The sequence below is a fragment of the Semicossyphus pulcher genome, unplaced genomic scaffold (assembly GCF_022749685.1).
Source record: "Semicossyphus pulcher isolate SPU_LCO1_2020_fin unplaced genomic scaffold, fSemPul1.0.p SCAF_20, whole genome shotgun sequence".
Lineage (NCBI taxonomy): Eukaryota > Metazoa > Chordata > Actinopteri > Labriformes > Labridae > Semicossyphus > Semicossyphus pulcher.
In genome coordinates, this window is record NW_027211694.1 from 18,265,001 (window position 1) to 18,292,994 (window position 27,994).

Here is a 27,994-nt window from a genome sequence, read left to right on the forward strand (position 1 = left end):
TGAAGCTGCAGTACTTTAAGTCTGTTCGACCTTCATGTGCTTCTGCTGGGATTAAATGAATTATGGGAAATCTGAGAACAAATGAAGCATCCAAATACTAAGGTCATGAGTTCAGTGTGAGAAAATGTTCAATTGTATTTTCAGTAGATTCCATATCTCTGCGCGGAGGATATGACCTCAGGCTCAGCTACAACCCTCATTGTGAATTCCTCAGATACCCTGGCAATCCTGTTTGCAACTATTGCAGGCCTTACACGAAGCAACTTTTTAAACAGTTTCTAACGTCTAAATAAAATCATGGAGTTTTGCGGGATTGGAGGCACGCTCCTGTTATCTGGATCGGTGTCAGGTGGTCATAAAACAGTACGATTCTGTCTTGTTTTGACGGTTGGATGAAATGCAACAATATCAACGTAAGTTTTATATCTGATGTTCAACATTTTGAACATTGTCAATAATCAGTTTATGCACTCTTCACCACTGTAAGTGTGACTCCGTCCATTATTAATTAGTGCACACAAAGCTATAGAGTCAGAGTGTGTAGGTGACTAGTCCGTTCTTCGTTTTACTGTTTACTGAAGATATTTTTCTCTTGCACAAAATAATGACTCATACTACAAAAACATAAACAGTTATCAAAAAGAGCTACAGTCAAAAACTAGTGTGCTCTCCAAGCTCCGTAGCTTCAACTAAATTACTAGGACATGCTCAGACCGCATGATCGATACCTTAACCAAGAGGAAGCTAGGGCTGGGTGCAATCATAATTGGTGTAAACACAACAACCAATTAAATTACTTGAACAGTTACTTTGCTATGTTCTTCGCATAAATGGCTCTAACAACCACCAATCAAACTGGACAGTAGGGCCGCACGATAAATCACAATTTCATTGCCATCGCAATATGAACGTGCACAATAAAAACACTGCAGAAGGGGGCGCTGGTTTGGCTCAGTTGGTAGAGCAGGCGCCCCATATACAGAGGCTACAGTCCTCGTTGCACTGATCGCAGGTTCGACTCCCGGTCTGCCGATCATTTGGTGCATGTCATCCCCTGCTCTCTCCTCCCAGCATTTCCTGTCTATCTTCAGCTGTCCTGTCAATTAAAGGCAAAAAAGCCCAAAAAATAATCTTTAAAAAAAATAAAACACTGCAAAAGACGCATCGCATTTACGGCAAAGAAGACGAAAAAGTATTTCTTGTACATGGAGCTTGCATTTACTTCCATATGCAAACCATTTGATCTATCTCCCTGGATACATGGAACATGCATTCATGCTATTGTAGCACCAGCTAGCAGTCAGCTTCACTCAGAAAAATTGGTGTAAATTTTGTGGCAACTACGAGGTTAGCTAGTACGAAGGGAAAAAACAATAACAACAACAATCACTTCAGCTATTTGTACACGATTTAGACTCAGGAGGAACAACTTGTTACAAGCACTGATACTTTGTTTAACATGCTAAACAACAGGTGCTTACAGACACAGGAACTGTAAGTTAGAGCTAATATGCAAATTTCAATAGTTGTCGTACGTCATATCGTTATCGCGATACTGTTATCGCACATTGCATTTCGAGGAAGATACACAAGGGCAGCTTTGACCTGAAGCTGCTTCTACTTCTGCTTTTTCTTTTTGCAAATTTCCTCCAGGTGCATGATGGGAAATAATCTTTACATTAATCTCATTGTTGTCTTGTTGTCTTGGTGTCATAGGCACAACAAAATGTATTAAAATATTATCAAATGAATATTAAAAGCCACTGGGAGAAAGTATTACAAGCTCTGAATACAACACTATTTGGCTGCAAAGTGTTCTGCTTTGTTTAACAGCTCCATCCTTAATAGTAAATTATTGATAAGTGCAGTTTTTATCTTTGAAGCATTTTGCAACAAATGAACACATACATATTCATGCTGCTTTCTTTAGGAGTCGGATTCGAACATGTTAGATGACCAAGAACTCATTCACACCCAGTGTAGCTCCTCTCTGTTAGAGCGAGGCTTGGACACAAACTACCACATGATGTCCTCTGTTGACTTCTAATTATGTTCTGATGGACCAGTGGCCTTCAGGAAGACAGTTATTAACACTGCTCACGTTGCCGCAACTCTATCGACCTGCAGCACCCCGTCACCCTTAATCACCAAAATATGGTCACCCTCCCCCTCTGTTAACTTGATCACAACAATGTTTGTCTCCCAGCAGGCTGCGGCCCTGATTTCCCTCTCAAACAGCAGATGTTGTTGTCTGGAACCCTTAGGATTGCACAACAGGCGTGAAACCAAATCCTCCGCTTGGGAACATTACCGCTGAGCGTCCCGTCTCCTCAGCTGCCCCACAACACCTGCATCATTTTATACCTCATGTGTGAGAAAAACACATCATGCTGAGTCATCCTCAAGTGTTGTCTAAGTGCCTGTACACTCTGTGTAACATCTTCATCTTCAAACTGCGTTTCTTGACAGAGATGTCATTTAATGGAGTAAGAGGAAACTGTGTTTTGTTTTGCTTACATAAGTAACAAAGATGGAGTCACGGCAAGATGTCAGGGCAAGTTGCCTCAGACAAAAATGGCAAGTGTGAAGTGTTTTTGATGCGTAATGTTGAGCTTCACAACTAGCTGACTAAATCTGACTAACATACGACTTTTTACAGAATAAACAGCTATGTCTTTGACTGCATTTATATGCACAGAAAATTTCCCAATTATAAATATGAAAATAGTCTTAATAGTTTTTATCATTCAGTGTCTTTCTCAGGGAGAGTGCATATTAAAAACATTACTGTGTGTAGGTATATACCGGTTTGGTTCTTACTTAAAGGACAGGGACAACTTTGTGTCTTTAGTTAACTTCACATCTGAGCAGACAAAAATTACATGTGGAGTTCCCCAAGGCTCCATTCTTGGGCCTCTTTGGTTTAATATCTACATGCTTCCACTGGCTCAGATTATGAAAAAATGTGTTACTAAAACTACGCAGACGACACACACATCTGCATCACTATGTCACCAGGGGACCATGGCCTAGCATTAGTTAAATGTACTGAAAAAATGAGTGGATGTGTCATAATTTTCTTCAGCTTAACGTATGTTTTAGCTGTTTATATTTAATTTATATAATGTCTTGTTTTGTCATTTGTTTTTTTGCCCTTTGCTATAATGTTTGTGTTTTCTTGTATGAAGCACTTTAGATTGGTCTTGTTGCTGAAATGTGCTGTATAAATAAACTTGCCTTGCTTACAGGTGCAAAAATCAAGAAACATGTTTTAAAAAAACGTGATGTGAAGCATGTCAATTACAGTTAGCAGAAAACAGACATGGACTGCAATAAAGCTGAGCAGGTTAACACATTCCCAATGAATTCTAAATTAGGTAGTATTTTCTGATGCGACACATTTGATATGCATATATTATTCAGGTTTTAGTAGCATTCTTTGGGCATGTATACTGTGCATTCAAAATATGCGTCTCAATTGGGTTTTTACACACAGCCTGTTGCCTGTTACGCTCTGTGTGTTATAAACAAACCAACTAGCCAACAATCTCCAAGGTGGGAGTATGTAAACAGGAATATTCATTTCATAATGTAAACAGCTTAGTAGGAATATTATCTTTTTGGTATTAGTGACAAAACTGTGTAAACCTATTCATCATCACCACACACACGTCTCAGGGAAAGGCAAATTCTAACCACACTAGTGACTTTGGGGAAGCGGGAGGATTGTTCAGTTCTGTTGAACTTGTTTTTGTTTTTCTCTGTAATGTCCAGCTCTGGCAGTGAACACGGTGTCTACAAAATGCAGCTGTGTTTTCTTTGAAGTGTTTTATTTTTCCTTCTGATGTGCGACAATTGGCGGGGGTGTAGAGAAAAAAAGAATTGCTGCTTTTAGTTTTAATGATAAAAATGTTGATTTTGATTTCAATTAGTTTAGAATGTAATGTTGTGACACCTTTATTAATAAAGTAAAGACGTTACATAGACAGTAGTCCAACTTACACTATTACATTCTGGCACTGATAAGTGAAGATTTCATTCATTATTAACATTTATTTTCTGAATGATTTTTGAACATGTGCTCGTGTTTACATACATAAACACAAGCACATGTCACAGAAGCACGCACACAGCTGTCACGCAGAGACAACAGGCTTCAGCTCGGGCCGTTATAAGCTGGATGTGAAGCCCAGAAGCTTAAAATAGAGCGCTGATCCGATAATGGACTAAAGTTTATGATCATTAATACTCAGAGGTCTGGACACATGTCAATCTGTGCAGAGTGATGGATGGAACCCCTCCCCCTCCCTACAATCACACACTCAGACACGCACCATTTCACTTTAAATGCATTGCGTGATGAGAAAGACTTGACAGCTGGCAAATGTAAGTGTTTTTATGTGCTGCGTGTGCAAAGAGGAAAAACTGACTTTTCAGCTTTTGTTGTTTCTAATGTCCTGCTAAATGTGTGTGTGTGTGTGTGTGTGTGTGTGTGTGTGTGGGCCGGGTGTGGGACATGACTGTAGCTCAAATTTAGTAGCACTGAGATGGCAAACTGAGATCAGCATATTCAGTGTTCTGAAATCCTCAGCTCATCTAAAACTAGAAAGTACAGACGTCAACAATGATGTCAATTACAACAGCATCACCAGCAGAGTCATCAAGGCAACAATAACAACAGAAATACCATTAAAGGATCATTCTGGCTTAATACAACTTGTCTTGTCTTGTGTTTTATTTGGTAATAAAATAATTTGACTAACCTAACCTGTCTCTATTGTGATCTGTTTGTCATATGTACATCTCTGACAGAAAGCAATTTACTCTACCATGGTTACCAGGGTGATGAGTGGCGCGCCATCTGATTGGTTGCCTGAAAAAAGCGGCGGTGACGACACCGGCGCCTTTCTTAAAAGTTCAGAGATTTTCAACTCGAAGCGCTTGGAGCAGCCGCAAAAAAAAGGCGGAGAGCTCTGAAAAAAGATGCTGGGTGCAGCGCTGCATGCACTCTGTCCTCATTGGGAACAATTGAAGAAAGACGCTGCCACTCAGAAAAAGGTGCAATGTGGACACTGGGCCTTAGTTAGTTTGTTGATTAAAATGTCAACCCAATGAATATAAATTATAAACAAAAGTATAAGAATACAACCTGAGTAGTGGGGATGGGTATCGTTAGGATTTTATCAATACCAGTATCAATGACAATACTGCTTATCGGTACCTGGAGGACTGAGGACGTAGTAGCAGTAACGCTAGCAGCGGGTTTAGCATTAGCCGCTTTGCTAAAGCAGTCAAACATGCTGATGCACTGCTTCAGATTTATAGAATGTTGAACTTGTAAGTGCTTAATGAGGTTGCTGGTGTTACCCCCATAAGACGCAACTACCTGTTTACATAAATTGCACGAAGATGCACCAGAGTTACATTTGGTAAAGAGAGCCCGATCTATCAAACTATTTGCTCTGTACGCCATATAGACCTACTAGACTTTCTCCAGTATGAGACCACAACAATGCAATGTCATTGCCTGACGTCGGGGGCTTTAGCATCACTGGGGTACGGATGCCAGCTACGTTAGAATGAAACGATTGAAATAAAACAACACTAAAAAAGACGGAATATTAAATTTAAGTCAGTATTGTGTTAGAACTGGACATTAGTTCATGTTTTCATAGAAAATGTAAGGGTTAGCTTCTAAATCATATTCTGCCAAACCTCAGTGTATTTTGTTGAATTAGAAGGCATGAGAATTGGATGTTGGAACTAGCTACATAGCCTTGCAGCCAACTGCTATGTCACGTTTTGTTGCTCTTAATGGGCGTAGTGTTTAGAAGCTGTTTGTGGCACACTTGTTGATAACGCCCCTTGGAAAATGAAAATGAACTGAAAGCTTTTAAAGTGATTGCATTTGCAAATTGTTCTGACCATGCCAGGCTATTGGGGAAAAAGCAATGTGATAAAATAACCCTAATTCAAGGCCCACATACAAGCTTCTTCCCATTAGAGCTTTCAACAGTAAACAGCCTTCATCAGTAGATTCAATCACAGAGATGATTAGGTTGTTGTTAATGGCAATGATCATCTGTTATTGTGTGATCCAAGCTCCACATCCATTTCAATGACTACTGAGAAAACTCCATCTGCTGATGAAGACCGTGAGGTGAGTTTGAAAGCCCTGGAGAAAAGCTAGGAAGAAAACATTATTAAACAACATTGAACAACAACAACCACTCACAGTGGAGTTACCCATCCTGAGAGAGGGACTGAACAAAAGACAAACTGGCAGAGGAAGAGAAGAGGATGGAACAGATGGATAGATGAACAGAGGATAAGCCTGCCGACATAGTGTGAGTATTCAAATTTCACTGCAATGTGGTTTGGTTTGCATGCACACTTTTAGAAACACATATACACACACACACTATTAAAAACGTGGGCTGGCAGTCCACTTGAAGTTGGAAGTTTGTCACACAGCAAACAATGATCTTTTGTTCTATTTATAAGATGCTATTTATACTTCAAAACCTGCACCATGTCCTCTTCTACACCGTGTACAGAAAGTTTTTAAAAAAGGAAAAGCGGCCACACAGGGAGCTGTATGACAGAGCTATAGAGGAGATATATAGAAAGGCATAAAGAGAGAGGAAGGGGAGGGGGGACTCTGCAGTCCCAGAAACAGTGCAGAGAACAGTGCCAGCAGCAGGGAAGTGGAGCATCAATTAAGGGCAGCGTGCCCTAGATGGCACAGTGACATTCCCACAATGCATCTCCGTCATGGCCACCACTTCACTTTCTGTCTTTATCTCACTCATGCACGCACACTTCCTTTAGAGAGTCCGTTTAGCCGTGACCTCTGGCCTTAAAGGGGAATTAGGGTATTTTTGAACCTGGGCCGTGTTTTTAACATGTTTCAGTTTGTATTTGACCTTTAGGTTAAATTGATTTGGAAATCCTCAAGTAGATTACTTTAGCCAGTAACAGCGACCTGGCTGTAATTGCTGCAATGTAATCCCTTGGGGTGATAAGTTCAACAACTAAAAGTCCTCTTATTCAAAGTGTCGGACCACATTACAGAAATTATACCTACAGAGATAGAACTTCTTGTTTAAGAGTAAGGTGCTTATTTTGGCACCAGAAGCTGCAGTTAAATTGCTCTCTTCAAAGTCACCAGACCTAACTGAGAAAAACAGCAATTTTACCTTGCAGAACATGGGAGTTGTTTGTCTAACACTGCCTTGATCGTTTTTTTTGTGTGTGTTATTGTGTGTTACTGATGTTGTATTGGATCTGCACCATCCCTTTAAAAACACAATAACACAAACAAACTAACTGACACAGTCAGCGTCAGTTCCGCAACACCCGTGTACTGAAAGGTAAAATTACAGTTTTTCTCAATGGAGTCTGGTGGCTGTGAAGAGAGCAATGTAACGGCTGTGTCTGGGGGAAAGGAGGATCTTACTAGGGATGCACTGATTGATTTAACCTAAATCAGGGCTGACACCGATACCAGTGTTCTAAACAACAATTTTGCCGATGGCCGATGCTGATACAGATGGTTTTTTCAATAATAATAATTTTCGTAATTATTAATGCCCTCGTCTGGATAAGGGGGCAAAATTAACTTTAATTATAACAAATATTTAGTCAGGCCTTCATCACACTCTTTTATTCCCAATACATCTTTTTATTTTTACTTTATTCACATAAAAAGTGAAGTGCAGAAATTGGCTCACCGTGACAATAGTACACATCCAAACTTGTTCTCCTTCGCCCCCTCTTTTTTAATCTGTCTTTTGCACTTGTTCTTCCTGCGACCCCTCCTGTGGCCTACCAAGTCACACACACAGACACACACAAAGAACACACCTCTGTTGGTATTGAATTATTGAAGAGTAAGCGACAGAGACACACACCGCATACACACCAGGGGAGGGTAATAAAACACCAAGGAGTGCCTCATGTACATGCCTGCATGACACTCACACACACACACACACACACACACACACACACCTGCCAGCATGAGCAAATACTGGCAACTTTAATCCAGCATTAAGGGACACAAAAAGATGTGTCAACACACTGAGGAAGGGTATTAATAACCACAGCAGGAGAGGTGCGCACACATACTCATGCGCACAAACGCACACACAAGCCAGAGCATGCAAGGTCGATCCTGAGTGAGGAGACAAAATATGATGGGTCAGTGTCCGATCTGTGACATCACATCCTGTCAGTACCGATGCAGCTCAGAAACGCTGACGCAGTAACATTAGACACTGCAGTGGAACTCAGAATAGCTTCAAGCTTCAGTTTTCCCACATGTGCTGTTACACCTGAACACAACACTGCTGCCATTAAAACTGTTGTTGCTGACTATGTCACGATCATCGTATCTACAGGCACATTTCAGACAGGCTGCTGTTAAAACACTTACACAAACCTGCATGTGTTTCCGCTACCATCCCTCCTCTTCATCCTCCTCTCCCTCATCCATCTTTCCCTATGTAATCGCAAATTACTTCCCCATCTCTTACACACTGACTCCCCCCATTCTCTTTTCTGCTGATGCATCAGGTTCAAGGACCCGTCAGCAGCTCTGGTTAATGTTTGGCTGCAACATGGCCGACTCGGATCATTGAATCCAGTGCCAGTCTGCATCCTAAGTGTGTGTGTGTGTGTATCTTAGTTTGTGTTTCTCATCCGGTCCAAAGTGTTTTGGACTAACAAGCCCGAGCCATCCAGCTAGCCGTCCATCCTCATTCTGTAATTACACGACATGACTGAACTTCCTTCTATTCAGGGGAAGTTTTCCTAATCCCCACGCAGTTAATCCCAATCTGCATCCAGTCTGTGTGTCCCCCTCTAGGCTGCCATCCAAACAGACGAAGCTCACTCCTCACAGTGGGGGGGGGCGGGCGATTACAGGGGAATGGCAGTCAGAGATTTAGGGGGGTCGACCTGTGATCTATCACTTATTGAATGAAAAGCGTGGGAGAAGATGGAACGAGGAAGAAGAAGAGGAAGAGAAGAGAGGACTAACATGGAGATAAAAATGACCGACGTGAAAGTGAAAGAGTCCAACTGTATAAGATTGATAGAGTAACAATGATAGGGGGAGTGCTACTGAGAGATCAAAATTCCTACAGTCTGTGAAAGCATCACTGTCATCAACAAGAAAATCCTTTGGAGAACATGCCAAAAAGATAAACCATTAAATCACTGATAAGCACCAGACTCATCCTAAAGTCCCCATAAAAACCCTGCATACAGTAGAGCAGACCAAAGGAGCTATTATAGGGATGTTGCTCATAGCATAGAAGTGTCACTTGCAATAAATTCATGAGGCAATACAGAAGATATTAACTCCCAGGATGAATACTGATGCATGGAGTAGGCAAGCTGTCATGTTGTATTAATAGAAAATGAATTCAGTAATTATATTAAAAGGTATTTTATAATGTTGCTACTTAGGCAAAGATTAGCAAGCAATTAGAAGTTTTGTGTTAAAAGCACTAAAAGCCCAATATAACATAAGAAACTACATCTACAACTGATGCAATGATACCCTAAAGCAGTGATTTCAACCAGGAGTACCCCAAGGGAATCCTCTTTAGTTATGTGGAAGTTATGGAGTAAGAAAAGTAGCTCGACTTATTAAGATAAGATAGTTCTTTATTAATCCCCAGAGGGGGAATTCGGTTATTGCGACAGCATAAAGACAAGTAGCAAGAAGGCAAATACAAATAGACATACAACTGGTAAACAAAAGTGACATACTGTAAGTGACAATCTAAAGTGAAATGGTATGGGATAAAGTGACATGTATGGGTAATAGCAGCAACATTTAGCGGTATGAAATAGTACAGTATAAATAAAGTGCAATATAAAACAGTGTCAAATAAATATATTATGTTATATTTCAGTAAGTATATGTATATAATGTAGTATGATATGGAATATTAAGTCAATAGCAAAAATGTAATATAAAAGGTAGAATTGCAATTATATAGTATAATCGTATAATATAAAATAAAAATATATTATATATTGCGCTTAAAAATGTATAGCCCACATATCCATATAATGAGTCAGGTAACACCTGAACACAACACGTTGCAATTAGCAGTGTATGACAACTAAGTAGTTAGGGTGAATGGTGGACAAAGTTAAAAGTGGTCTTTAAAAGTTTCAGTCCCTGTAGGAATATAATTACAATCGTGTCACCATTAATGTCACCGTAAACTCACTATGTAGCCCCATGTATCCAATAGTAAAAAGATATCTGAGGTGAAGTTTTGCAAAGCCGTGTGTATCTACTCACGTGCCGAGGACTTCTTTGAAATCAAAAATCTTCTTGATGTCGTCGACTTGTTTCTTCCACGTCTCTCCTCTGCCGGTGTCTCCGTTCTCCCGAGCCATGGCGCTGCTTTATCGGCCCAAGTCTGACCGACACTGGGCAACGGGAGGAGGGATGCGAGGCAAATAAAATGAAATAAAATAGAAATGTTCTTTCTAATTCTTTTAAATAAGAAGCATGAAATCGAGTTTGGTCAAAGACGTTAGGAGAGTCCCGGTGGTCTGAGCTCCGCTGCAGCAGGACCATGTGTGTCGGTCCCTTCTGCAGGTTACCGTGTCCCTGCTGCTGCCTCCCTCCTCTCCTTCTCCCTCTATCTCTCTCTCGCTCTCTCTCTCTCTCCCTCCTCCTCCCCTCCGGCCGTCTGGACAGCAGCTGTCATTGTTACGAGGAGATAACAGCACTTCTCGTCGTTGCTTTCAAAATAAAAGCGTGATGTTTAGCGTCATTCTATAGCATTAGCATGAAGTCTACTTTTACGACTGAATATCAATTGCTGTATTACTGCTCGTAATTATAATCCCATGATAAACAAAGAATATCATGATTATCATAATTACAAACAAATTTGATCGTTTTATTTCATCTAAAATAACGTACAATCAAAGGAAGATGCATGAAAGCGGGCTAATCGTTATGGTAAAGTTGAAAGAGACACATAGTAAGTGTATTTCTTTTTTTTTAATTGAGAGAGAGCAACTGTGGCCTCAAACCAAACTGTGGGTTTACTGTTTGTAATGATTAAGCTATTTAAGTAAGGGTATTTTACCAGTTCAGATGGTTCAGTGGTTTTTCATTTCTGGTATTATGGCAGGTCAAAAGATTATGTGAAATTCAATGCATATCCCTTACTTTTAACTAACAAACAGTTACTTCTATCCAGGCCCACTGTTTTGATTATCTAATATATAACTATTTCACTCAATTTGTCATTTACTTACTTTTACAGTTAATTTATTTTGTGCCTTTATTTTGAAGGCAATCTCCTCCTACTTCCTGTATTAGCTGTTTACGAATGTCTACCTTGACCGCGGACCTGCTGCAACCTGCATTTGTCTAACCGCGGTTAATTGCTGTTCTGTCAGCACGTTTTGGGGGTTTCCACGACTCTGCTAATAATTGTCTGCGATTAAAAACTCTGTTTATTCCCAGTTGTAGCGGATTAGTAGGCTACAATAAAACTGAGCTTTATTGTGGCTGTCCATGAAATGCCAATGAGGGGGGCTTATTGGATGCTGCTCATGCATCCAGTCCGACAGACAGAGAGGTGTTAAGAGTCAGGTCAGGACGTGGCAGCAATAAATTCGCATTGCGCCAACTTGATGACAACAACCATCATCACCACCATGTGGGATCCCCAAAGCCGTCGGCATGGCTCGGGGATCCTCGGTGACCCCGGCTACAGCTGCTGCACCTTCACCGGGGTTCAACCTGGCCGCATAATACCTGGATTACAACGTTTCAGTTTGCAGAGGAGCACTGATCCCCTGACTCTGACAGCTGCAGGCGGTGGGGTCAGTTCAGGCCGGGTTACTGCTCCCTACACACACACACACACACACACACACATTACCGGACTTCTGGCCCTGTTACTTGTGTGTGTGTGTAATGCTGAAGGGAGACAGTAAGGGAGGGAGGGAGGACAATGTGTTGCAGCCTCAGCTGCTCATGAGTATTCTGGCTGCAATCTACTGCAGCTCTTCCTCAGCAGCAAGCAAGGAAAACTCCTCTCCCTCCTCCCCTCCCCCTTCCTCCCTCTCATCCTCATCCTTTACTCTGAGTCAGCAAATGTGACCTCCCCCTGATGAAAGATGATTACCCAGCTGCAAAGGAAGGAGGAGGAGGAGAGGGGGGCATCTGAGAGATGGTTAAAATGAGGATGAAGGTCAAGAGATGAAGGTGCAGACTCCCTGTTTGCAGCTTAAATGGTGCCATGTATTACAGTCGTGCAAACATACAGCATACAGGCTGGGCTATAAAGTGAACATAAGAACTAACACAAATATCAATTTCTCACACCAAAATTTGATCATGTGCATCTCTTTTTTCAAGACTTGTCAACATGGCCTTTGACATTAGTTCCCATCTGTTTGCTAAGATTTTTTTGCAAAAGGTTTTGTAGCAATCTGTGCAGGTTTTTTGGCAGCAGAAGTCCATCTGTATTTTTTTTAATCTGCAAATTAGCTACTTTTTTGTCAGCACAGGTTATATAACCACTGTTAATCTTTAAATACATAGGAAATGGGATTTTGTCTGTTCAGATATGCACCTGCACATCCACAAAAGCAAACTGAGACCTCTTTTCTTGGTACAGCTCAGGTCACAGCACGACCATCGGTCTTTTCTCAACAAGACACTTTGATATGTCCCTCTAAGAAAAGCACAGGGGTACTTTATCAAATAGATGACAGCTGAATTCCTGGTACTGTGCATGCTGGCTCACTGCCCTGGCTTGCTGGGATACTTGAATAGAAGTGAGTCATCGTTAACGTTATTAGTGACACCTGTGCTTTTATTTCACTGACAAGTCAAAATGTCTGCTGTGAAAAAGGCTTATTATTTCAGATTCTTCTGCAGAGGAATAAATAATGTGGTTGGCTAAATTAAACCCCATAGCGCTTGACATATTTACTCCATGGCAGACGTGAATGTTTTAGTTGTAGTAGCCTATAACATATCATGCAGATCTCTTCTGGTCTGGTTTCCACCAACTCCAGGGAGGGAAACATCCTGCACTGTGCTGCATATACCGGCTAGTTGCTAACTTGAGCCCCTTATACACTGCCAGTAAAAGGCGGGATTATTACGCCTCTGTTACCTTTCATCTTCTATGTAAAAAGCAGAGGGCGGAATGGTGGGGCGAAGTCGTTCCACCTCTGAGCCGGCATCGGAGGTAGTAACAGAGGCGAAACTGCATCAGTGTAAACAGAGCAGCCGGCAGGGCGAAACAGCGCCATGTGTGTGTATTTGAAGCATGCGTTGTTTGTTTACACCTCGCACACGTTTTGCTTCCGTAACACCAGAACGCTATGTAAAAACACACACTGGGGCGGCTTTACGCTGGCATTGCTTGGTCCAATGTAAAATGGCAAAGGCTGCATTACAGCTGAGCTTCGTTACTGCGCTGAGGCAAACCGCAGTGTAAAAAGGGCTTTGGTCTGCTATTTAGTCTATAGTATACTGTCGATTATTAACTGTATTAGCTATTAGCTACTCTGCTCGATTAGCTATTATGCTAAAAATGGCTGCCTTGTGTGTCTGAAAATAACACTGATGAGTGCATATGAACCAAACCAAAGAGTGAAGTTGCAGGCCTGAAAACTAATACAGTGAGCTGTAGTTGGGTGATAACTCTATGCAGCTTAAATAACTATATGCAAACTGATACTTTGTTTTTATAAAAAAAACATTTTGCAACTTTAACTTAAATGACGTTATAGTCAATCTCCAGTTAATTTGGTAGACTGTGCTTAAACTAATAAAATCTAATACAACAGGCCTTCAATATATAACTAGTACAGCATTGTATTTCTAATAGTTTGTAGACTTATTGGCAACAACTCTCAGTATAAATCAACACTCAACCATAAACTGTGTATCAGAAGTGGATGTATTCAGTATGGGATCACTCACTGGTTTGTGGAATATCATTTTGAACCCTACTTTATCATTTTGGCCGCAGCCATCTTGATATTTCGAACCAGAGGTGATCATTCTTGTACAAGCGTCTAGGTGTCTATCCTGGTTGACAGGTCGCCATAGTAGCCACTTGTTAATCTATGCCCTAAGCCTATCCAGCTATTGTTTTTCTTTATTCTAAATGGGAACATAGTTTACAAAATAAACATCATGATGTATTCTACAACTAGAGATACAGAGCATAAAATAATTAGGAAAATGTAAACTGAGGTTATAAATCAGGTGAGAAGTAGACTTATTTTCTCATCTGCTTTCATTCAATCTGCCTCACAGACTCCCCCTACTGGCCGTTAGAAATGATGCGGGTTTAAGGCATTTTGTATATTTGCCTTCACTTTCTTTCACGCAGCCTATGTACACAGCTCAACCTACACATCTCTAAAGCAGTTTACACTTAACCTTAAAACCTTAATTACCGCCATATTAGCTGTACAGCTGTGTTTTATGCTACATGAGTTGAAGCCAGGTGAACCTAACAAACTAGGACAATCTTGTGCATGTTTTCAAGAAAACTAAATATGCTGCATTATATTCTCTTATATCGTTTGTATATTGTTTGCATTGTACATCACTGCTTATGCACTAAATAGAAGTACAAGGCTCAATTTAGGGCAGCCATTGAAACACTGCAACAACAGTGTTCAGATTTTGAAGTGCGTCTCAAAAGCAATGTGCAGACTGTGCAGAAATCCGACGCAGGTCACACCAGGACGCCTCCTCCAGGTCTGCAATGCATGTGTACAGTCAAGTTTCTCTTTCTAATGATGATTAATGTGCAAATTTCTCCACAATATGCACCTTGTATACAGTTTCCGTCCACAGAGTTTCACCCGGGGAGCTGTAACTCTGATCACACCCGTTCTTTCCATCTCTGTGTAATTGCTCTATCAATCGAGCGGAGGGGGGAAAAAAACAATCCAAAATGAACTGCCCTGCCTCGTGCATGCACAGCTCATTTAGCTCCCGGCGTAATGAGAGCTGTTGCGTAAAAGCGCAATCAATTTCTAATGTGCTAGACTACAGCACCCAGCAGACTGACAGCCGAGCCAATACACGACAAGAAGTTTAATGGTGTTTTTCGGAGCAACAGTCTACAGAGATGCATGATGGGAAAACAGGACTCAAAAAGAGCGCCCGGAGCGGCTCGAAGAAATGAGTGTGTCAAAAGTGCTCGGAGGAAATTGGTAGGGAGAGATGAAGGAGCAAATATGGCTGGGAAGAAAAATTAAAAGTAGCTCAGTGAGGACCGGCTTTAGTGTTAAATTAAGTCACCACCTGAAAACATGTATTATATTAAATCAAAAGACAGTATTTTAGAGATACAAACTACAATAAACACCTATTCTAATGTATAAAAGCTGACATTTTTACAGTGTTAATGAATACGCCTCGCTGTAACAAATTTCCCTCATAAAACAAACTAATTATTCCTCCAAAAACTGAATTAAACGACACAGCCGGGGCCTCCCTCCCCCGTCTCACCGAGCCGTGCTCAACAGCGTCCGAGGCAAACAACAACTCGACAGAAAATGAATCCTCAAAGAGCCGTTAACGTGATCTGCTAATTTAACATGTTCCATTAGAGAAAAACACCAGAGAGCCATCCAAGAAGCCCCGGGTACACTGCGTACTGCTCACAGAGGAGCGTGAGGGAGAGAACAGGCTGAAGTGAAAAATAATTTCGATACAGAACAGAAAGGTTAAGAGTCACTTCATGCAGAAAACATCATATGGAGGGCTGTTGACATCAGCAGATGTTGTTCAGGTGTCAGAGGAGCCGTGTCACTGTGGAGCGCTCTCCTCCTCCTCTTCCTCCTCCTCCTCAGATTCCTCCTGTTGGCTTTTCTTCTGTAGAGAGGAGAAGGAGCAGGAGAGGAGGTTAAACTTCAGATTTTCATTTAAATACATTTCAGTGAACCTAAAATCTTGAGGATTTGGCAGCAGAATATGACGAGCAAGCTGCTTTCTCTATAAATCTATGTGGCTGCAATTTTACACACTCAAACATGTTTTCTCTTCCAAATGCTCGTTAGTGCTAGAATACATCATTATGTAACTGATGCACAGTGAACCACAAAGTGCCATGTCTTTCAAATTTCATCAGCTTCCCAGAATCCTTTGTACACGAGGAGGCTATCTGAAAGCAGCATTGGAATGAAGGATCATGCCACTAGAGGATAAAGAGGTAGCAAATGGTTATAGTTGGGCAACTTAAACACATGGAAAGGTTGTGGCAACAGCAGTGTTCCTTTTGGCAGCTAGTTTAGATTTAGTCTTTAGATTAAAATGCTTTTTAGTTTTAGTCACTTTTTAGTTATTTTTACCCTTTTTAGCTTTAGTCAAATTAGTTGACAACAACTCAAAACATTTTAGTCAATTAAAAGTTATTATGTTCAGTCAAAACTCTTAAACTTATTCACTTAGCCTAATACAGGTGTCAGATATTGGTATCAAGGCAATTTCGGATCCCATTGGCTGTAGTCTGACAAAGATATATAATACTGTCTGGGAACAACTGTGAACATGCTGGGCGTGTCTGGTTCAGCCAGTTAGCGATAAACAACTTTCAGTCAAGACTTCCCTTCCCGCGTGATGCATTGTTTACAGGAAAAGAACCCGTTTTTCTTGTGATGTACTTTAATTAGAGGGTCTTGCCTTTGCTGAAATTTCAACATCATAATGCAGATATGTAAAAAATGAAAATGAAGCTTTGTCAGGTCTGTCCTCAAGAGGAGAAAACTACTTTTAAAATGCTCGTTTGTTGAACGGAGGTTGGATCGATCATTTCTGATGCATTCGAGGAAGTTGGGAAATCTGAACGCTAAACGGCTTTCGTGACACGGCATCAAGGGAATTTGTCTCACATTGATTTTTGATCTAGAACAGATTGTTAGCCGTTAGCATGCAGATGTCTGTTCATGGAGATTAATACTTGGACCACAAGAGTGGTACAAACGAAAACCAGAAGACTCGCGGTCCCTGCCTACAGATTCTACATTTCTATTTGGTCAGACATCCTGCAGAGGTTGAAGCTATGCAAAGCCTGTTTATATTTTTGTGAGGTTAACTGATGATCTTACCTGGTGATTCCATCAAACAAGTATAGTATCTTTGGTAAAAAATCAAAGTATTTCATTTCGGGCGATTCAGTGGGATAATGTTTTCAAGAAAAACAGTAATGAGATGTGTCACTGAAATAAAATGACAATATTGAGTTTGTCAAAAAAAATGTTCCTTTGATATCTTGAAATCTAGTTCTAATGTAATATAGCTAGCTACATACATTTTGTTAGCGTTCCAGCACTTGGTTACAGTAGTATAGCAGTAACATATGCATTACAGTAGTGCACATAGTGCTCTGTCCCCACTTGTTGAGGAGATTTTGATGCAAGCCAAGCTGAGTTAGCACCCCAGCATTCTGTGTTTTTGTAAAGCAATAACGTAATATATGCACAACAGCTAAAGACTGCTAGCTAACAAATAACAATATCGTACCAATTTGAGGAAGTCGATGAGTTTGTAGGCGTCTTCTCCGGTGGAGAGGTCAACAAAATCCCGCGGGATTCTGTAGCTCAGGCAGGGACTGGGCTGCACCGTCACCTCACTGGTGGTGCAACGAAACGCAGGGCCCTCCTACACACAGAGAAACAACCTAGTTACTAAAAAACTTTTTCAAATGTTGATGTATGCGTGCTGAAGTTCAGCGTTACTGCACAGGTTAAAAAACTAAATCTATTTTATAAAAAACCTGCTGCTGGGTGATTTCCCCTCCGGTCGTCAGCTCCTCCCAGGTGAACAGCAGCGAGTCGGTCACCTCTCCAAACGGGTTCACGTCTATCAGCCACACCCTCCCCTGCAACACACACACAAGACACGTAAATGCAAATCAATTTCAAGAAGCATCGATAAAGTTGTCTAAATCAGAAATCATTAGTGTGCTCACCTGGCTGTCTCGGTAGACGTCAAACACAACTGTGAAACAGAGAAAACAACTACTTATGCAGTCATTTATTAGCATTAAATATGTCTCTGCCAGGTTCACTAACAGAAAGTAAGAAATGTACTTTTCTTCAGGCACAATTTTCTGTTTTCAACAGTAAATATTTAATGACTTGCAGTGGCAGCTCGAGGAGAGCTGAGGGAGGTGTAAAGCTTTATACAGGCAGAGAGAAAAAGAAAATACGATGCTGGTGCTCACAGTCTTCGTCCAGGAAGTTGTACTGGATGTGCTGGCTGAAGAATTCCTGCAAGGCCTGACAGATGTGCTCCTCCTGCTTCAGGACGTGCTGGTAGTGCTGAGTGTAGTCTCTCTGGGAGATGGCTGGGAATAGACAAGTACATCGTCAGAGAAGCTCAAATTGAATTTTATAATTGTTTCTAAATTAGCCTGCTGCATTACAGCACATCTCAAACATCATTAAAGCACTGTTAGAGGAGATTATTTTAAATAACTCCCATGTCAGGCATGTTCAGCTCTGTGTGCTCTGCTAAAACAGCGCCCTCTTGTTGCTGTAAATCAAAGAGCAGGTGTCCCTCATGGTTAAACTTGTTGGCTCATAATGTAAAATGCAATTATTAATTCTGTGTTAATGCTAATTTACATCTAGATCTGTGCAAGCAGAGTTTTTACCAATCAGTTTGTTTTCTTTGACGAAGCAGCGAAACTCTCCACCGGGAATCAGCTCGCTCCACTTCCTCAAGACCAGCTGAGGACAGAAGGCGACAACTGATATGGGTGTGGTCAGACACTAATGTACACAAGGAGCATTAAAGCACTTGCAATAAGGAGGAAGTGGTCAAGTCTGACTCAATTAGCTATTTAATGACAAAAAAGGACTTCACAGAATTTCCTTTAAAGCAAAAAACTTGTATACATGCATGATGGGACACTAATATTAAAGAGGGGGTATTATGCTGTTTCACATTTAAGACATATACATAATGCTACAATGAGGATGTCCAGAATCGTCCATTGTCCAGTTTCAAATCTGTATGTAAAAGTATGTTGGAGTAATGCCTATAATAATAATTATAATACACCACGACAGAGGCCTACTTCTTACCCTCCCCTCTATTAAAAGCTCTAGTTTGAGTTTTTCCCAACTGGACCTGAACGCTCTCCTCTCTCCTCTCCTTGTAACTTGTGTCTTGAAGTGCGCATCGAGTGAGTGGTCGAGCAAGTAAGAGAGAGAGTGAGAGCGGCAGAGTGACGGTAAATGCGAGCGGAGCAGAGAGAAAGTTAGGCTTATATTTAACACTGTACCTGGGCTTCATTCAAAACTCCCCAGAACGTGGCGCCCTAAGAGACCGCCAGCAATGAGTGACAAGATCCGTTTCTGCAAGCGCATAACTTTACTGTGCTCCAGCTCTGAACTCAGCCCTCTTGTTTATGCAACGCATCGACACACATGCAAATCGACGTATTTCCGTAATTGATGACATCGATACATCGACGAGTCCCCCCAGCCCTGCATTGTGACGTCACAAAGAGCAGCCTCAGCAGGCTTCGGAGAGCTGGCCAATCAGAGGAAGGTGGGCTTGTAGGGGCGGGGTTTCTTAAAGGGACAGAGCTGACTGAATTTTTAACTATGCATTAGTTTAGCTTAGCTTAGCTACTCCATAGGTATCAAAGAGGTGTAAGAGTGAAATATGAAGCTTGAAATTAGCATTAGCAATACCCCCCCTTTAAACAAAAGAGACTTTTTTTTTTTTTTAAGATAATAATGAACACCCTTTAAAACAGTGTACTAACAGCGTGTGTGTACTTATGTAGGGTGAATACCTCATAGTTAATAACTGGATCTGGAGAGTCCTCGTCACTACATCGAAGGAATCTGTACAAAGAAATGACTGATAGTTAAAACAATAAAAAGCACAATGAATGCTCTGCAGTCTCGCAAAAGGTTTATAGTTCATAATTTCTAAATAAATCAAAACAGCTGCACCAGAAGCTGCTCTGCCGCTGTGTTGCTCTCAGAAAGTTCAAGTTCTAGAAGAGTCCAACAAACAAGCATACATCACACACACAAACAGCTTCCCCGAGGCTGAGAGCGGCTGTAAATCACTCTCTGCACTAAATGTTTCCATCTAGAGCGGAAAAGCGTGAGCCATAAATACATCACAGCTATTTCGCCAGCCGCCATTTGTGTTTTACTGCAGATTGAAAGCAGCCCGTGCACACCAAACCTGGTTAGATTTTTTTTTTAAACTTTTGATATTGGCTGTCATCTAACTGTAAAGTATGTGTTTATGTTGTTGGATGGAAAGGCTTACGGCTGCGTGAGGTCGTGGGTGATAAAGTCAGAACTTTTGAAGAGCAGAAATATATCGCTGAGGCTGAAACACTGCAGGGAACTGTTCAGAGCAATCCAGTTAGCATCCTGAAACAAACAGACACACACTTAAATTATGCTTCAATCATTCATGTTGGCATTGGTAAACAAAAAAAAAAGGAATTAATTTAACATGCAAATTAAATTCAAACGTATTTGCTGATGCTACAAATAAACAAAGTAATCTATCTATCTGATATATGTACCCATATGCTACCCTAAAATAAAGCAGGCAAACATAGGATGTTATTAGCTGGGTGCAGTATTTTACCCCTGGAGCACTCCAGTTGAGTTTAGGAAAGACGCTCCCACCGAGAGCGTTTATTGCCTCCAGCACTTCAGAGGTGAATTCTGGGAACTCAGGAGCCTGGCAAACAAAGAGGCAAATCACCACATGGAAATTGTGATCACTACTTTTTTAGGCCAAACAGGAAGTTAGCATCACCCTGGTTCCCTCAACAAAAAAACAGTGGGATTTTGTCCCACTTTTGTTGATGTTTTAGGGTAACAAGCTAAAATGTAAGGAAGTTCCAAATTTTAGGACTCATTCCTGTAGCACTTTTTGCAGTATAAAATAATACGCATGCCACAAGCATTGGGACGATGTGATACTCACTTCTGTCAATCACAATGTATGTTAATGTACCATAAAGGTGATGATAAACATTTCCAGTTCACGTAAATGCATTTGAGAATTAAAAAATATTCAAAATAATAATAAATCCAACATGTTGAGCCTCAAGAAAACATTTTGGAGGAGGAACACTGAATGTGCTTACAGTGACAGTGGTGGTTGTCTCATCATCTGACCACTAGAGGGGAACAGAGAACAGGAAACAAAGTTACATTCAACACAGTTCTGATTGATAATTAAATAACTGCTGTGTTGTTGCATAAGGCTGTGAGTCCGCCAGGCAAAGCTGTTAAAAGTAATGTAACAAGATAGATGATTTAATAAGATTAATCTGGTTTCAGTGGGGTGAAATTTTACACGGGGGAATGTAATCTCATTTTCAATGACCCAAATGGTTAACTTAAAGGATAAAACATGTCTTTACAGTTAACTCACTATAAATCACTTGAGTCTAAAATCTTGCCTTTAGCATTGGCCTGTTAATACATTTCATAAGTTCAAATAACGGCAGCAATAACAAGTGCACATGACAAAGTGATTTTATATAAAATGAATTAAAGGCTGACACTTTTCCATGAAATGTTAAATATTTTGAGTCCGTCAATTAGCGAAACAAGAACCCATTTCCTTTCAAAGAGATGAGACCAAATAAATTCTATGGAGTGCCTCCCAGAAGACAAACAACCTCTGTTCCAGTTTCCCTACCTGAATGTCTTCCTCTTCATTCGATTCACTGTTGTTAATGTAGGTCTGCTGTGTGTTGTGATCACTGAGGATGAAAAAAGACAGCAGATAAGTAAGTGACCATAATAACAGAGTAAACATGAAACATAACTTTTCTGCTGTAAACAAACCCATAACATTTTAATTGAAATAGTGCTGAAATTACTATGATAAAAAACAAAACAATTTGTTATATTTGAACCGATTACATGATTCAGTGTTACCAAGTGTGCAAATACAATTAAAGCGAGATTAACAGAATTTGTGTGTGTGTGTGTGTGTGTGTGTGTGTGTGTGTGTGTGTGTGTAGCATCATACCTCCCAGAGACTACTAGTGTCCCATCGTCCAGTAAATAATCTATTACATTCTGAGGCAGTGGGAGAATCAGACTGGAATAGAGAGATAATAGTTATATCACAGTTTGGATACTGGCAGAGGTAGGAGCTTTAAAAAGGCTTAAGGCAGGCATGAAAGGCAGTGTGGGAGCTATCTGCTTCTGTCTGTTGGCTATCGTTAGCTTTTGGCTACATGCAATGTTTACCAGTAACAGCAATATAAATATTCTCTTGCATTTCTGTGCAAATGGCAGCTGTTTACCTTTTAATCGTATGTTTCTTGAATATCGGATACCAAACCGAAAACTGACAGTTGACAACTTGCTCCTTCTTCATGCTGCAATATCCTGGAACAGAAAAGTGTCCGTCGGTAAATATCTTCCGGACCCCTGATATTTTGGAAAACTTCAGGGCCGCATTCTCATTCAGTGCCTTGACATTACGAGATAATATTGCTCTGTATATTTATACTTTTAAGAATAATATTTTACTGGCTCAAAATCACTTTTGTAAAAATTCGTGGCTATATAGCAATAATTATGTAATAGTAATGTGTTTGCGGCGGGGGACGTTTTTTGAGGTGCACATGTAGGCGTGGTGGATGGGGAAACCGCTGATTTGCGACCTAAGATCGTTTGTTAGGAAGAGCACTCACTCAATACCATAAAACACATACAGATGTTAGGCCTTCATTCGTGTTAATTATCACAACTCGGAAGACTTTAGGTTTGAATGTGACACAGTGAATGTGACTGAAATAATCAACAAGCATAACCAATAACTTTCTTTGGATAAAGGTCAAAGATTTTTCAGTAAACATAACATGCTCGCTTGTTTATTGCAGATAATTGCCAAATCGATCATTGTCCCGTAAAATATTTAAATGTTATTATTTCATAGTTTATGGTTTTTACTATAAATGTCTGGTAGAAATCATTAAGAAAATCTTAATCATTACATTGTGCATTTCTCCCTTCTTAATAATAAAACTATATTCCGGTGACAATTTTTTGTACTCGGAAATTGTGGGAAAGTGACTTCTTCATGCTAATAAACTATCTTTACTGCCACTTACACACGGTTGGGATTTCACGTGAGTTAAGTTTAATTTTTCATTTTCACTAATAGTTTAGAGTTTTAAATGCGCGAGCTCCGAACCCTAGATTCACTATTATATGTAAAACAGCTCACTACTCTAAAATAAACAAAGAAACAAACAGAAAAGCTAAATGTGGAGATTTAACTGAGGGAGTTGTGGAACTTGTTAGCGGTACCTTCTTTTGTAGCTAATTGAGTAACTCATGATCAGACACGTCTAGTCTCGGTAACAGTTTACAGTTATTGTTTCAATTTCCAGTTAAGTTAGTTGTGGATCTGAATCGACTTTCCTCCAATTTTAGTGTCCAGATATTGAAAATGAGCAACTCCGTGGAACCCAAAGTGACGACTACTCCACACGTAGTGAAAGAAGAGGTATGTCTGATGTCTTTTTGAGGTTTTTTTTATATAGGATCTGCCTGACTAAACCCTATTACAGCTGCCTTAAAAGCCACCACAGGAAATAAACTGACTTTAAAATGTGTACACTGACAGTTTAACTAAGTATAATTGCAAGATGTAATTCATTCCAGTCCAACAGGACAGCAATAAATACGAAAAAAATCAAGTAAAACGCAACATTAACAAAGATATGTTTTTGTGCAGACCTTGTTTTTTTGTTTGTTTTACCTGCACACACATAATAAAAATGGTGAACGGACGGTCGAATCAGGTCCTGTCTGTCTATGCACAATAATGCGAAATCATAGATAATAGATAAATATAAATGTTTAAAACATGAACGTACCACCAGTATTTGCAATGCTTAATCTTTAGCCAGCCATGACTGAAATATCCATCTCAATTTTTCAATACAGAGCAGAAAATGCACTTATATTTTCTGTTATATCTTGCTGTCTTTTTAAGAAACAACCCTTTCAGCCCCACACATAAAGGCTTCTCTAAAAGAGAGTTCCTACTTTTGCTGACGCAGAGTAGGATTTGTAGTAGAAGCCCACATTTTTATTCCAGAAGGGCAAGATGCTTTGGATGTCATTTAAATCATCTTAGCACTGTGCATGTACTGTCTGTGTTGCAGCTCATTGCAGCCGGAAAATGGGTAAAGCTCGAGAAGACGACATACGTGGACCCCGCTGGAAACGTCAGGTACACTTCTCTCCTCAACTGACATGAGCCCACACTCACTTAAGTTTCCTGCATACATTTTTACTCCCTGTTATCATCCATTAGGACCTGGGAGACAGCGAAGAGGACGACGAGACGAGCCAACACAGAGGCAGATGGTGAGTGTCTCTGCTTTTGTTTTACCTTTAGCTGTTCAGCCTTGCTAGCAGTGACGGACAGGTATGATTGGGGGATGTACAGGCTGTAACAAGCTTTCTTTCAGGTGTTGGAATTATCGCCCTGCTAAAGAGGACGCTCCACAAAGACTGCGTTGTGATGGTGAAGCAGTTTCGTCCTCCGATGGGATGCAACACTTTAGAGTTCCCTGCAGGTCAGAACATTTTCCATGGATTTCTCATGTGATATCCAACTCTCTCAGAAACACTAATATAGTTCTGCGTCTCTGCTGTTCTCAGGGCTGATTGATGAGGGGGAAAGTGCCGAGGTTGCTGCACTGAGGGAGCTGAAAGAAGAAACCGGCTACAAAGGGGAAGTAGTGGGAGTCACTCCAGGTATGATCACACAAAAAAGCGTCATTAGCTCCTTCTCTTGGCTGTATCTAATCTTCTGCGTGTGTTGGAGAGCTCCTGAGGTCAGCGATGTTTTTGTTTTGATGGCAGTGACCTGTCTGGACCCCGGTCTGTCTAACTGCACCACCCAGATCGTCATGGTCAACATCAACGGAGACGAAGGGGAGAATATCAACCCAACACAACAGCTGGGTAAGAAAACCTGTACCTACCTATAGCCCTTTTTTACACTGCGGTTCGGTCTCGGTGCCGTAATGAAGCCCCACCGTCATGCAGCCTTTGCCATTTTACATTGGACCAAGTAACGCTGGCATAAAGCCGTCCCAGTGTGTGTTTTTACACAGTGATCGGGCGTTGCGGAATCAAAACATGCATGAGTTGTAAACAAACAGCGCATGCTTCAAATACACACACACGGCGCTGTTCCATCCTGCTGGATCCCTTGTATACACAGGCGCCGTTTCGTCTATGTTACACTTCCGATGCCAGCTCAGAGAATGGAACGACTGCGCTCCACCATTCTGCCTCTGTGCGTTTTACATAGAAGACGGAACGTAACAGAGGCGTAATAATCCCACCTCGAACTGGCAGTGTATAAGGGGCTTATGTTTATCTCACTTATTCTTCTGCTGCTTTTTATGGTGCTTCCATATTCATCAACATAGAAACTACATTCAACCTTGAAATGTTTAATAAAATGAGGACATAATTGCTAATAGCAGTACTTGTTGTAGTCATACCTTAGTAATAAGTAATAAATAATATTCCAAGTTGTTTGGGAATTGTTCCTCCATTATAAAAAATTAAAGTTAAGACTTTGAGTGAGTGAAATCACACATGATGCTAAGCTGTAAAAGCCTGTCGCAGTTGTTTTACACAACACTAATAAGGATTAATAGGCTGTACTTGGAAATAAAGTCTTCTTAATTAGACAACAAACACAGTTATACCTTGATAAGACACTGTACACCTAACTTATGATGTACTTAGAAACGGTGTATAATTAGCATATGGGAACCAAAATATACCATGCTTAGAGAGCAAGGGTGGCTTATTAGAGTTATAACTACTTTTCTTTGCTGTCTAGTAAAGAAGTTGATGCTTCTTGTTATTGTCTAATTTATCGCCCCACAGTTTGAGAATCACTGCACTAATAAGAAGTAACAAGCTATAGTCAAGAAAATATGACGACGCTTATCATGCTTTTGGATTTACAGCGAATATGGTCGGAGATTAAGAGAGACCTTTCTGTGTTATACACTACCAGTCAAAAGTTTGGACACACTTTCCCATTCACTTGTATGAGAAAATGTGTCCAAACTTTTGACTGGTAGTGTATGTCTGAAAAGTCTGGCAGCTGCAGCAAAAATCTGTTTGTTGTATTTCTTAGCACAGTTTGAACTTTATTGTTCTGAAAAAGTTATTGCACATTTTATTATATTTCTATTTGAAAAAAGTCTGATGGAGCAATTGAAATAGTTGGGGGGGTTTTTGCACAGCAAAGAAAAGACTGGTCACAATCTTGACTTTCTTTCCATAAAAGTTAAACTTGACCCGTTTGTGACTATTTTGTGGGGCGGGGGGGCCTGGAAATGTTTCTTTCTCCAAAGGGGGGCATGACTGAAAAGTTTGAGAACCGCTGTATTAGTGTATCATGCAACAGTGCAAACAAAAATCCTCTTAAAATTTCTTTTACGTCACAGTTTCACTTCTTTTATAATTTTTTAATCAAAACTAAGCAATATATGCAAATAATGTCAAGAAAGTGAAGAGTCGAAAATGTACATGCATGAGGCCCTGTGTCTTCAAAACATGTCCACTGCACTGTATTTTCAGAATGTATCAGTAATATAAAAAACATGTTGGATAATCTGGTTCTCTTTTGTTCTTCCACAGGTGATGGAGGTGAGTTATGCTACTCTTTATATCACTACATTGCGTGTATTTTTTAAAAAGCAAGTCATCACACACATTTATGCTCACTTTCCAGAGTTTGTTGAAGTCGTTCTGTTACCTCTTGATGAGTTCCAGCTGAAAATAGACGGTGAGGCCTCACATATTATCCACAGAGTCCTATGACAATGTGCGTCCTAAACGCACTGAGCAACACTTTGCTTGTTTGATCCTGCAGATCTGATGAAGAAAGAAAAAATAGTGGTGGACGCCAAAGTGTACATCTTTGCCATGGGGATGGTTCAGGCCTTCTTTAAGCCGCGGGAGCTCCCGGTGCTGAAGCAGTGATTCAAAGCGTCAGGATGACGATTGAGAGGAAGACAGAAGGCTTTTCTGTTGCCGAGGGCTCCTACGCCAGACTGGAAAATTAGTGTTAAAAAGGAAACGGAGGACTTCCAAATTGTAAGAGGAAATTGTTACACTGTGCTTTTAGACGCCATGTATGCTCATATTTTAATGTGTTTCCTTTAAGTGTAATGAGCATCCATAGCGCAGTCAGAAGACACAATACAGCTGGGGCTGTTAATCAGCGTGGACACAAAAATCACTATTGAATAATGAAATTGAGCCCTTGACAAAGCGTTCAGTTTAGGAACTGAACCTATGAAGAAGCCACTGCTTACACTACTTGTACTACTGTACTACCAAGTACCTTAAGGCCTAAACAACATAGTCTGGTGGCCAATTGTTTGCACACCTAACCCAGATTATGTTTCAGGCTTTAGTCTTTTTATGCCTTAAGTGATGAATAGACTAATCCAGGTTTTTATGAGATTACAACTAGTGTGATGAAATGAAGTTTGGTGTCATTTTATTTAGTGATTCTTAGACATTCCTTCGTGTGTTCTAACATCCTTTTTCCTGGCTTAATGGGAGAAAATAATCATCCGCAAAAAAAGACGAGCCATTAGTCACATATAACTCATAAGCAGTCGTAACACTTACATACCGTCTTTGATTGGTACATTAACAACAGTGGTAACAGTATTGGGAGGATTTTTATGTTTCAACTCCTATGTCATATCCAACAGATGTACTGTATTGATTAGGAAAGTAACCGATTAACAGAAAAATAATTCATGCTGTGCCTCCAACCTTGTTATGGTGCAATAACTTGACATGGATGTTGTAGAAACTGGAATTACTGACCAATGAATAAATGTAATATCACCTTTGCTCTTACCTGGATCTGTGTTTTTGTCTCAGA

At 40.4% G+C, this 27,994-nt stretch overlaps 3 protein-coding genes across 3 annotated transcripts in view; 1 reads left to right on the forward strand and 2 right to left on the reverse strand.

The window, feature by feature from the left end:
- Positions 1 to 10,653, reverse strand: part of camk1da (calcium/calmodulin-dependent protein kinase 1Da) — a 76,954-nt gene extending 66,301 nt beyond the window's left edge. The window contains exon 1 of the mRNA XM_069671098.1: positions 10,325 to 10,653. Coding sequence (XP_069527199.1) covers positions 10,325 to 10,422 — 98 coding nt within the window. The 5' untranslated portion in view covers positions 10,423 to 10,653. The remainder of the gene's footprint in view (positions 1 to 10,324) is intronic.
- A 4,453-nt stretch (positions 10,654 to 15,106) lies between these two features.
- On the reverse strand, positions 15,107 to 22,424 carry cdc123 (cell division cycle 123 homolog (S. cerevisiae)). Its single transcript, XM_069671146.1, has 13 exons — positions 22,344 to 22,424; positions 22,064 to 22,135; positions 21,728 to 21,791; positions 21,168 to 21,200; positions 20,660 to 20,755; positions 20,330 to 20,436; positions 19,839 to 19,890; positions 18,687 to 18,762; positions 18,255 to 18,377; positions 18,000 to 18,028; positions 17,805 to 17,909; positions 17,552 to 17,689; positions 15,107 to 15,904 (listed from the first exon to the last, which is right to left on the reverse strand). The coding sequence occupies exons 1-13, from the start codon at positions 22,415 to 22,417 to the stop codon at positions 15,839 to 15,841; spliced, it is 1,035 nt and encodes a 344-aa protein (XP_069527247.1). The 5' UTR covers positions 22,418 to 22,424; the 3' UTR covers positions 15,107 to 15,838.
- Positions 22,425 to 23,153: 729 nt separating this feature from the next.
- nudt5 (nudix (nucleoside diphosphate linked moiety X)-type motif 5) lies at positions 23,154 to 27,969 on the forward strand. The gene is made up of 10 exons (XM_069671261.1): positions 23,154 to 23,174; positions 23,482 to 23,554; positions 24,219 to 24,286; positions 24,371 to 24,423; positions 24,528 to 24,635; positions 24,721 to 24,816; positions 24,925 to 25,026; positions 26,731 to 26,739; positions 26,825 to 26,878; positions 26,966 to 27,969. Exons 2-10 carry the CDS (start codon positions 23,498 to 23,500, stop codon positions 27,073 to 27,075), a joined length of 657 nt encoding a protein of 218 aa, XP_069527362.1. The 5' UTR covers positions 23,154 to 23,174; positions 23,482 to 23,497; the 3' UTR covers positions 27,076 to 27,969.
- Positions 27,970 to 27,994: the final 25 nt, after the last annotated feature.